This window comes from Dermacentor variabilis, chromosome 3 (assembly GCF_050947875.1).
Source record: "Dermacentor variabilis isolate Ectoservices chromosome 3, ASM5094787v1, whole genome shotgun sequence".
NCBI classification, from domain to species: domain Eukaryota; kingdom Metazoa; phylum Arthropoda; class Arachnida; order Ixodida; family Ixodidae; genus Dermacentor; species Dermacentor variabilis.
Window position 1 is genome coordinate 43,384,514 of NC_134570.1, and position 12,218 is coordinate 43,396,731.

The window sequence follows — 12,218 nt, forward strand, 5'->3', positions numbered from 1 at the left end:
GCTGCGGACTGCACTGGCATCCGCTGCTGCTACCGAATGGTAGCTGCTAGGTTACTCGTATGTTTGTCTTATAGCATGGGCCAATCATGCAGTATGGCCATGCATGACCTTTAAACGGTATCGGCCTGTTTTTTGCAAACACTGTGGCCTAATCGTCCAGCTGACTTTTCTAGACACGCGTGATTCAGGCTGTACATGGCAAAGAAAATGTTATGGCTGTTCGGTTCAGGCGCTGGACTATGAACCGTTTTATACTTGCCTGCTACATATGAGCATGCTGAGCACGAGGTCGCGGGTTCGAATCCCGGCCACGGCGGCCGCATTTCGATGGGGGCGAAATGCGAAAACACCCGTGTGCTTAGCTTTAGGTGCACGTTAAAGAACTCCAGGTGGTCAAAATTTCCGGAGTCCTCCACTACGGCGTGCCTCAATCGGAAAGTGGTTTTGGCACGTAAAACCCCAAATATTATTATTGCTACATACGAGCAGAGTTCTCTAGTACATACTCGGATTTTGCCCGTAGTATAGCGTCGGTGCTTATGGGATGCCGCCTTGCAGCCTTCGTGTGTACTGCCCGTGATAGACACGTGCAGTGTGGCGTAGAAATGGACGCAGCAATTTATATTCAATAGAAGGCCATCTAAAGGCCCGCTTTATCGAATCTTTAAAAGTATACTGCAACCAACAGTACACAGCGAAACGCAAACCAGTTTTAAAACTCCCCACCAGTACGGTTTACACTTCAAACAAACTTGCGGTGCTGTCACCGATCATTCGTTCCACTTTGGAAGGTTCTGCTTCACTAGCGGTGCTGTCAGCGGGTTCTCGGTCAGCTACGGAAGGTTTAGTTTCGCCGCTCACAGCCTGCAGCTGGGCAAGTAATGCGAGAGCTCTGCGCCTTGAGCGTTCGGCACCTTCGAGAAGCATGTCGTAATGACGCTGTCGAGAAACAGGAATTTTAGCCTCGTCGTCTTCCACCAACGGCGCTTCAGGTTCACAATGGACGTCCTCCGCCAGCAACTCCTTCCACCGTTTGCACTCTGCGACCAGCGATTTCAACTGATTGTGATGATTGGCGGCAATGGCAGCTTGCACAACGTCGGTGGTATCGGTTTTCCGAGTCGTCAGTTTCAACAGGTTGTCTAAACTGTCATCGTCTTCGCTACTGTCGAACAGCGATAAACCTTCAACTAACAGCTTCCGATGAAGGTCTTCGAAGCCATCCAAATTCTCGGACAGCATGGATAGTGCATGCTTGAAGCAGAGCCGAAAGAGTATGCGTAGGCGGTCCTCTTCTGGAATGCCCACTGGCAAGTCTTTGACGAAGTGGTCCTGCGATGGGAGCAAGGAAATGCCCCGACTGCTCCGCCGTCGACTAGTAGACATCCACGGTCTCGTCGCCATTGGCGAGAGGTACCCACGTACACGAATGGTAAAAGAAGTGCTTCCCTTTGCGTCACGCGCGTCGTTACGTTACGCGATAACGATATGAGTAGTATGACTACACCGTGTAATAGGCGCCAATTTCACGTCTTCAAACAGCCGCGCAGCGTCTTAGTCGTACTCGACACTTGAAATCGACGCACCCAGTTCGTCAACTAGACTGGCTAACACAAAAGCTTCGGCACATTTAGCGCGGTAGCGCTGTGGGCGCTGCTCGCATAGGTAGCGCTACCTTTCATATAACTGATGATAAGTGGTGTCCAAAACCCGATGTTTGGTGGAAGAAAAGTAAGGAGACCACAAACAACGAAGGTGACAAAGAACTAAGTTCCTAATAATGGTTCATGAAGTTTGACACTTGGAATGTTCTGTCCGTGAAAAAAAAAAGACCCATAGCTTAAGAAATTAAACAAAATAACGAAGGGCTTATAGGCGCGACCCACTTCCCCGTTTCAAAGAAGACGCTCATACCATTTGCCCATTAGGGTGCTTTAATGTCCTTCTGGGCATAGAGTTTCCTCCTTCCTCCGTGGTTTCCTCTATCGACTCTATGCTTCTGGGCATAGAGTTTCTCACTACATTACCTAGAGGGAAATCTGGCGCTGCTGCGCTGTGGTATGCATGGGAATGCCGGTATATTGTGGTTTCGGATTGGCATCGTTCTCGTAGAGACAGGACACCTTAAAGACGCGCTTGGCAAGTACCAGCAAGTACCGTTCCGTCTTTCACAATAATTTATTTTCTACTAAAACAGCACGTGAAAAGCTGTTTTAGCTTTATTATTACGCGAAAACATGTTTTGTTTAACTATGAGAACTTGTTATTGTGTGTACGACTACATGTTACGTAAAAAGTATAAGCGGGCCGCTAAAGTTGGAGGACAGACGACAAGGTTCGCGCTCGATTTGAAACAGTTGGTCGTCTGTTCTTGCTTTTCTTCGCTTGGTCATGCATTGTGTATGAGTAAAGATGTAATATGCGTGAATGGAAACATTTTATAAAGATTTTACTTTGAGAACGCGTTATTTGCGTAGCCATATCCACGTTTTAGACGAAGCCTCTTACAACACCAGCCAACACGAGCCTCGTATACACATATACCGTCATTCCCTTGACGGCACGGTGCCCTCTTAAGAAACTCCCATAGACGGTGGCGCCGGATTACCCTCTAGGTGTTATAATGAGAAACTCTATGCTTCTGGGCATAGAGTTTCTCACTATAGCACCTAGAGGGAAATCTGGCGCCACTGTCTATGGGAATTTGCAAAGGGGCGCTGTGCCGTCATGGGAATGATGGTTAGAACTACAGTGCCTAGAATACCTATTCGAGACCACGATTCTAGACACTGTAGTTAGAACACCCTGGCCTAGAATATACTGGCTAGTGTGCCGTGCACCCGCTCTTTTCAATGGACGAGCGTGGCGCCGCTTGCAATGAATGCCCACGATAACCGGCAGAAGCCGCTGCCATACGGATGGGTGCAGACTGCGCGTGTCGTCTGCTTTGCATGTCAGTTTCGCAGCGGTTGCGTCGGTTTCTATGTTTTCGTTTTCAGTGTTCTTACAGCCTTCCGTGTTTGTTCTTGGTGTTGTCGAAGAGTGAGTGCGTGGCTGCTGTTTTCGTGTGCATGTCATTACGAGAACTATGCGGCGGCGGTGCAAGGAGAGGACCTGCTTTGTGCCGTTGTGTAGAAGCGATTACCGCTCGAACAAAGGGCGTGTATCCTTGTTCACTCCACCACCTGATACGAAGTGGTATCAGAATGAGCAAGAATGATCAGGAGAACGGACAGAAGGCTGGCACCAACTGCTACGGTTTGTGAAAAACATTTAGAAAACAGTTTAGTCGAGCGCGCGTTCTCTATCACCGTGAACGGCGTTGTCCACGTGATTCACCGCGATAAACCACGGCTGAAACCCTGCGCTATACCCACGATATTTCCTTAATATCCTAAGCATGCACCTTATTTTTTGTGAGTGCCAGGGTAAAAGACAAGAAAAAAGGAGCAGTAGTGCTTTGATCTACTATACTACAGGTTATGTTGCACGAAATATCATTGCCGAAAATTCTTGGCCACAGCGTGCGGGCTACCTTTGCGTACGTAAAGATCAAGCTAGTGCCGACGCTGCTTCATATTGCACTACGCATTTTAAATATGGAGGCCTTGTCTATCTTAGTCAGACCTTCTCAACCGCTGTGGAGTCGCTTTTACTGTGTTCTTTAGCAAAAACAAGTGACATGTAGCGAGTCTAGCTGATTTTTCAGGTCAGCTGCAGACACTGGCCTTTCCACAACTAGGGTGCCCAGAGCATGAAAAACCAGCTTTGACAGCGCTTGTAAAGTTCTATGTTTTCTTGAGGTTTCGGTTTTTTGTAAAAGCATCAACAAAGAGAGGGACGCGCAAAGGCAACGGCAGAAGCTCCTTAAACTGCGTCACTGCCACTAGATTTATCTTCTTCATGTATGTGTGCCTTAATTTTTTATCTCATCTAGTGCTGTCTTGTGCCTGCGCTTGACTGTTTTTACGCTTGAGTAAAATCTTTGTTATGCTTAAATGAAAGATCTGTTTCCCGTTTTTTCTCGTATTTCAGGCATAAAAAGATATAGAAATATCTATAGTACACGGAACACCACAGTCCATTTTACAGACTAATTCCTTTACTTACTATCACACCCGCGGGACCCAATGGGCATTATGAGGAGATGGGTCCCCCTCCCCCCCCGCCCCCCCCCATGGTTTGCAAACATAAACCAATCAAAAATATTCGAACCTATGAGGACAACAATGAGATATGATAGGCAGAAACAGCAGCAAATAAAATAAAAAGAAAGAACAGCGAAATTCAATTCATTTCAAAAGATGATCGGTTACAGCGGTCTTGAATGGGTACGCATTAATATGACATTAACAGGACAGTAACGTAACCTTAGAATTCTTTTACTTTATTATGATAAAAAATGTGACCTAAAACTTCCCCTTAAAAAATTACGCTTCCATCGTCGCTAGAATTTTAAAATAGTGTCCTTAGCTATCGCCTAAGAAACGCAAAGGCGAACGCCTTCTAAAGCCTACTGTAATTCACCTTAATCCACCTTAATACTCCTTCATCCGCCCTAATACGCCCTAATCCAATCACTAATCAATAATTAAATGTGTTAATCATTAATCATCTCTTATACACGGCTGGACATGATCTGGTTCGCTTCTGGCCTTCCTTGGATCGTGTGGTATGTTCTGTACCTCACAACACGACCTTGAAACATGGAGATATAAGGCATTTGCCTTAGATCTCCATGCCAGGCCGGGTAGCCCGGCAGGTAATTCAAATTCTGAAAGGCGCTGAACAACGGCGACACCTCCATACACTCCATCCTTTGCTTCCCTGCCCACGTCGGGGCGATTGGGGGGGGGGGGGGGGAGGGTTCCTCCGAACCTCAACGAGTCTGCCCACGAAGCTGCGCGTGGCTTTACCGACCGCGCTGCCCTCGGATCGGGCGACTCTCTCCCCGGACACAGAGACGCTCCTATCTGGCACAATGAACTTACTAAATTCTTTTACTTAGAGAGAACGGTTTTCCCGCCGCCTCACTCCAAGCTAAGCAGGCCATAGGCGGTCACGCTCAGACTTCTGCAAACGAACTCCTACCCAAATCCGGCGTCCCTTAACAGCATATATCCCGAGATTTATCCGAATTATTCTTGCGTGGCCTGTGATGCTGTTGCCACTTTGCCTCATATGCTCCGGGAGTGCGGGTCGCTGGGCCCGAAGTTCACCAGGGAAGAGTGGGACGCGCTCCTGCGAAGTCCCGCCTTTGAGGACCAAATCCTGGCCGTCCAGCGCGCCCGCGATCGGGCCGGCAGACTAGACCTGTCAGTCCCGTCGTGGGATTAGTCGAGTGCGCGTTTTATCGCGCTTTGCTGGACCCAAATAAAAGTTTATTCAGTCACTCACACTGTGCTGAGCATCGTGTCGCAGAAGACAAAGAAGCTGTCACTTTGATCGCGCGGGGCCCGTGCCTCCACGCAGCGACGGTTTCTCGAATCAGCTGCCACGTGCTGTGAAGAACATAGCCGACGAGTGGTCGCGTTGGGGCGGTGTTTTCGGTCGTCTTGGAAGCGTCGCACTTGGGTCTCTGGTGAAGCGGCCACCATGGCTTGCTACTGCGAGTACGTACTGACGGCCAGCGGGATCCTGAAGCTGTTCCAGATGGTCGTTGGCGCCGGCATCGTGTTCCTGCTGAGCGAAGGCCGCCTGGACGCCAACTGCTACCTGAGCATGCGCCTGGACGCATTCATCCTCTTCATCGCGTCCATCGTCTTCTTCTTCAACGCGCTACTCATACTCGTCTGCGTGCTGGTCGGTAAGTCGCTCCCCCTTCGTAGGCGTCCGCAAAACTCCTAAAACCAACGTCTCATTCACCTGTCCATCAAACGCGCTCGAAGGTTAAGTGGGAAAGGCACTTGTGCTTGGTTGGCGTATAGCCTCCGAGATATACAGCGTGCGCGGACCTGTCCAATCTCGCAGGACGTGTTTAGCGTTAATGAAAGGTAAAATTGTGATTCTCCTGACTGTAGCACGAAGCTACAGAGGAGAACCGTACGGCTTTCTCGGGAATAAGCTTCGTATAGTAGAAGAAAAATTCGTCCTGGTCCAGTGATTGAATCCGGGGCCAACGCCTTTCCGGGCGATTGCTCTACCATCCTCGGATAGGTGGTATAGATCAGACGCGACTGCTACAGAAAGGTGTTGGGTTCAATCCCCGGACCAGAAGAAATGTTTTTCTTCACTTACGAAGCTTTCCGAGAAACCTGTACTGGTTTCCTTGGTAGCTTCGTGCTGCAGTAAGGTGGGTACGTGACACTTTGTTGCTTTCATGAGCCGTCCTCCACCTTACGGGCTTCCGCAGGACTGATTTTCCATGCTTAGCGTTCCTTTATAAAGAAGGAAAATAAAATTAACTTGATTAAGTCGAGAGGAACGCTTTCATCGTAAGCGACTGCTCGTGTGAATTACGATTCCAAGATACGAAGGCTGTGAGGAACTGCGCGCGAGCTGATGGAGCCTGTCGTATTCTTTAACAAGAAAAATTAAAACTGCACCTGTGAAATATCCGTCATTCTGTACAATGCAGAAGAGCGCTGCATAGCCATTGATTATAGGGGCGATATTTGTACGTTTTTCTAACGTTGCGCTCGCATATCGCCTCTTAGTTTAGGGCACATAACGCTGGGTTAACTGCGTCCTGAATAAACGTGTTGGAAGTTACCGCCTGTGACACTTTGTGTTTCTTGCTGTGTGTGCATCCCTCTAGCGGTAGATACATCTACTTACGTGGGAAAGTTCGTCTGGACACACGCAACGATCAATTTGATCGGCCGTTCATACATAATTAAGCTGCGCCTCACTCCCGTGTTCATATACGCATACACTTCGACGCCAACATGACTTTTCCGCGGAGCTTCAGACGCTCTATGGATCGGCGGATCAAATGCAAGTGGGAATACGAGGAGGTCTACAGAAATGGGCCTTGTTGCCTTGAAGAGTATATATGGAGAGGGAAAAATAAGTCCTTTCAGTTTTCCGTCTAAAGCCTGCCCTATACTGAAATACTCGTGACCCATACCATAATCCTATATACGGTCATAAAGGTTCGTAGGGAATTATAAATATATATAACCGGAACCTTCCACTGTGGCCTCAAACGGCAGTTCGCGGGCTTCTGCTTTCAGCTCTTATGCAGAGTGCTGCAACCACAGGCTTGTGTTCACACTCACGACCTTGTGCGAAAGAGGCATAAGCTTTTGTTGTTGTTTTTCTGCTTCTTCTTTTTCTTCTTCTGAATTTTTTCCCCGCACACCCTGAGCCACGCAGGCATTGAGGCAGTCTGTTGACTGTCCGTTATCCATAATACATCCTTCTAGAACGTCTTGCTTGAGCTTGGGCTCCCTGGGCATCCTTCCCGAGTATATACGCGGCCATCTCGATCGGCTGCCCGGTCAGCGCGAACAGGCTGCGAACTGCGCCTGTCTGCACGCAGGCGCCCTGGAGATTCCCGGCTCGACGGTGTACCGGATGAACTACTTCCTGGCCACCTTCATCCACGTGCCGACTAGCATCGCGTACTTGTGCATCGAGACGCGCACGGGCGTCTACGTCCAGGGCTCCATCGCCGGCGCGCTGGGCATCCTCAACAGCCTCATGTTCCTCGCGAACGCCGTCATGGCCTACCATCCGCGCGTCGTGTGAGAATAAAACGCCCGCCGCGGGCGCATACTGTCGCCGACCGAGCGTATAAATGAGCCACGCGACGAATGTGTCATCTCTCTACATAGGCGTAGTAAGAGTATGCCGATACATAACTTTAATTAAACGTTGCGTTCCACTTCCTTTTAAGTGTCCTTTACTTCACGTGCGGTAAGGCTTTCAGGGTGTACCCAAAAGGTGTTGCGAAAGTGCACGATGCCGTCTTTAGCACGATAGATGATTGTGTCATTGTTTGGGACAAGATAAGTTCTGGGTTTTTGCGTGCTAAAACCCCAATATGATTACGAGGCACGCTGTGTGGGGAACTCCGGAATAATGTTGATCACCTGGGGTTCTTTAACCTGCACCAAATGCACCGTACATGGGCGCTTTTTCTTTTCTTTTTTTGAATGTCGCCCTCATCGAAATGCAGCAGCCGCGGCCGGGATATATGATCCCGTGACCTCGTGCTTATCAGCGCAGCGCCAAAGTCACTACGCGACCATGGCGGGTCAAGATAAGTTTCAAAAGGGTGCACATTATTTCCTGGAGTGCACGTGTTTGATAGTCACCCCGCAACCGCAAGAATGCAGGTAGTACATTCGGCCATTCAGACGAGGACGAGGTAGGTTTTTTTAATCGTATCTTTGATGCAAAAGGCTATGCACAGCTAGGATAAAGCAACCAGTTTAGAGCGTCTCCGTTCTGGGGCAATAAATTGTACCAAGCACCGATCATCATTGGCGCTAATGGATAACGAGAGCGAGAGAGTTAAAAAATTTATCCAGAACAGCACGAGATCGAAGTGAGCGTCGGGAAGTTCATCCGCCCTGCAGTGAACAGGGGGTCCTCCCAGTCCAGCATTCCAGCGACCTTAGCTGTCCTTTTCACTCGGTCGACCAGTTCGAAATGGTCAATCGAGTCGGAGGTTGACAGTGCTGCCTCCCATTTTCTGTCTGGTGGGGTGTGTTAATTAATGGCGGCAGAACCTCCGATCAGCCGGCGAGCACGGCGCTGCGATAGCTCTACGTGAGCAAAGCGTCCCGCGCAAGTTCGAGGCCGAGCACGCGCGGCTAGCGAGATGAAGAAGATGAAGGGGGGCACCATGGCGGTGCACATCCCGGCGGTGCTGGCCGTGCTGTTGTATTTCATCGTCATCGTGTGCGTGGGCGTGTGGTCGGGCCGCAAGCTGCACGTCTTCAAGGAGGATGGCCAGGTCTCGACGACGGACATGCGCCGCAGGCGGCCGCAGCAGAACCGCTTCCTGCACCGGCTGTTCTTGGCCGACAGGAACATGTCGCTGACACTCGGCATCAGCTCCATGACAGGTGAGCCGCGTCTGCCCTTCTACAAAGCAGGGACAGACTTGAGAGCTTTGATCAATCAATCAATCAATCAATCAATCAATCAATCAATCAATCAATCAATCAATCAATCAATCAATCAATCAATCAATCAATCAATCAATCAATCAATCAATCAATCAATCCAAATTAGGTTTATTTAAGCAATTCGAGAAATGGCGTACAATGTACTTGGACCAATAGTCTATGTGGCTAGTAGGTGGTCCAATACAGAAAGCAGTTATACAGTTCAACAAGGCGGATTATTGGGCTAGTTGGTACGGTTTACTCATAATGGCAACGCCTTTAGCGCAATTCAGAAGGGCAGGGACGTGGCACAAGACAGCGCTGTCCTGTGTCTGTCACTTCCCTGTCTTTTTGAATTGCGCTCAAGGCTTTGCCATTATGAGTAGTTATATAGATCGATCGTGCAGTAGCGTAGCCAGAAATATTTCCCCCCGGGGGAGGGGTGCGAGGTGGTTTTAAGCGATGCTCCCACTTGATCGGGGACGGGAACGGGGGGGGGGGGGCGCGGCAGCATACTAACACAGAAATTTCGAGGGCGGGGGTGGCGTGCCCGGTGTTCCACCCCCTGTATGTGCCACTGCAACCATGGACACGCTTGCTAAAGAGAACGGGCATTAACCTGACTGAAGAAGAGTTGTGAAATTTGATTAGACTAGTAGAAGCGCTTACATGCAAGGTGAAAGTATCTTAGAACGACAGAAAGCTGAGCTAGTTGGTAAGGATTCATTATGCAAAAAAGAGGTGAAGCGTGAAGACAGGACACAAGAGTAGCGAAGTGGAAAACACGAACGCCGACTATCAACTGAAGGGAGCACTGAGACGAAAAAAGAAAGAAGACACAAAACTCACCTGCGCAAGCTCAGGAATGGTATCACCACGTGTCAGTCGGGTACATGTGTCGGTCTACGTGAGAGATAACTGTTAAGGCACCTAATTTCTTCCTTGTGTAAAGTAATCGAAGGCTGACTCACGCACGCACTTCTACCGTTGTAGATATGCCATGCCTCTACCATAAGACACATATCTTCATTCTTATGCCTGTACAATATCGCGCATTCTTCTCATTAAACTAACTCTGGCGTGCAGTTACAATCTTGGCAATGTAGGGAAAGATTAGAAGGTGATACATCGGTTAACGGCCTTTTATGTTCCATTAGCCCCTGATTGATACACCGCCCCGTTTTCCCCACGTAGAACTGGCCAACTGGGCCACGTAGCTAAGGGCAATTTTATAAACCCCACCCATACGACAGCATTGCTAGCATTAAACAATCAAATTCTCATTTTAAGATGTCTGACCCTGTCCGACCGTTAGTTAATTAGCTTGTGGAGCATAAACTTAGACCAGTAATATCTGACAAGGAAGATTATTTCGTAATTATGCCAGATGACATGTTTTCAGAAAAAGTGATTTCAGCCATAGAAAAGAATTTACAGCCAGTAAAACTTAAGCCTTCGGCAGTTAAGCAACGTGCGGTTGACCTCCTGTCAAGACATAATCTTGACAGGGTTGTCTCTAATGTCAAGAAAGCAAAATCCCTCACCTTAGAACTGTTTTTCTCGGCGAAGACCCATAAGCAAGAAATTCCTTTTCGTGCCATAGTGTCAGAGAAAGGGACGTGGCAGGTCTGTGTCGCTAGTTACCTACAGAACTGCTTAGCTTCACTAGTTCTTTCAGACCCCTTTTACTTGCGTAATTCTCAGGCACTAGTTCAGTAGTTCAGTAATTCAGTTCAGTAATTCTCAGGCACTAGTTCAGAAGAGTCGGCTTTTATTGACAGATGCGGTGTTTCCACGGGAGCTTTTCTAGAAATTCTTTCAATGTACTTGAAGTCGACTCTGATTGGGTGGAGAGATGGCGTTTTTCTGCAGAAATCAGGCATTTGTATTGGCCCAAAGGTTGCCCCTATTCTTAGCAATATTTACCTGAGTAAGGTTGACAGCTGCTTAGAGAAAGCCTTAGTGATAGCGTTATCAAGATATTTCGTTACGTTGATGATTACCTGATTTTCTGCAATAGGGAAGAATTCATTTCCGCTGCTACCTCAGTAAGTGAGCAACTCAAACTTTATGGAGGAGGATTAAAGTTTACCAAGGAATTTCCTCAGCAATGCGTAATTCAGTTCTTGACATTTCATTGGTCTTCGAACAAAATCACGTTTGTTGGCTGTACTCCCCAAGATCTTCGAAGCCGTTGCTAAACTTTCAATCCAAGCATTCCAAAGTAGTAAAAAACGGAATTGCCATGTCGTGCCTTAAGTGTTCTCTCATCAGATCCTGCATGCACAAAATTAACGCCAGTTTTAATTCGCAGGTCCGGCGCCTATTAGAAGCAGGTTATCCTAGTGTAGCAGTGGCCACTGTGGCTGAGCGCCTAAAGAAGTCGGTTTCGAGGGGGACGGACGTGATTACAGAAAGCAGTAATAGCAAAAAAAGAGTAGTGGCTATTCCGTACATCCATTCAGTGTCGCACAGGCCTAAAGAAGTCGCAAGTAGATATGATGTTAATGTTGCTTTCACTGCTCCCAATAAGCTATAGGTAAGATATGCGCTGCCGTGCAGAGGAAAAAGGAGCAGGTAAAAGGCAAAAAAACAGATATTTGTCCAGTGAAGCACAATAAGAACAACAGGTTTACTGACTGTCGTATGGGTGTGGCTTACAAAATTCCCCTTAGCTGTGGCCAGTTCTACGTGGGGCAAACGGGGCGGTGTATCAATCAGAGGCTAATGGAACATAAAAGGCCGTTAACCGCTGGATCACCTTCTAATCTTTCCCTACATTGCCAAGATTGTAACTGCACGCCAGAGTTAGTTTAATGAGAAGAATGCGCGATATTGTACAGGCATAAGAATGAAGATATGTGTCTTATGGTAGAGGCATGGCATATCTACAACGGTAGAAGTGCGTGCGTGAGTCAGCCTTCGATTACTTTACATAAGGAAGAGATTAATTGCCTTAACAGTTATCTCTCACGTAGACCGACGCATGTACCAGACTGACACGTGGTGATACCATTCCTGAGCTTGCGCAGAGGAGTTTTGTGTCTTCTTTCTTTTTTTCGCCTCAGTGCTCCCTTCAGTTGATAATCGGCGTTCGCGTTGTCCAGTTCTCTACTCCTGTGTCATGTCTGCACGCCTCACCTCTTTCTTTTGCATAGT

The 12,218-nt window shown here is 48.2% G+C and overlaps 2 protein-coding genes across 2 annotated transcripts in view; both read left to right on the top strand.

Moving 5' to 3' along the window:
• The first annotated feature begins 5,478 nt into the window (after window positions 1–5,478).
• On the top strand, window positions 5,479–7,730 carry LOC142573938 (uncharacterized). The gene is made up of 2 exons (XM_075683136.1): window positions 5,479–5,806; window positions 7,484–7,730. Exons 1-2 carry the CDS (start codon window positions 5,596–5,598, stop codon window positions 7,690–7,692), a joined length of 420 nt encoding a protein of 139 aa, XP_075539251.1. The 5' UTR covers window positions 5,479–5,595; the 3' UTR covers window positions 7,693–7,730.
• A 1,050-nt stretch (window positions 7,731–8,780) lies between these two features.
• LOC142573939 (high-affinity choline transporter 1-like) overlaps window positions 8,781–12,218 on the top strand; it is a 35,774-nt gene continuing 32,336 nt past the window's right edge. The window contains exon 1 of the mRNA XM_075683137.1: window positions 8,781–9,017. Coding sequence (XP_075539252.1) covers window positions 8,795–9,017 — 223 coding nt within the window. The 5' untranslated portion in view covers window positions 8,781–8,794. The remainder of the gene's footprint in view (window positions 9,018–12,218) is intronic.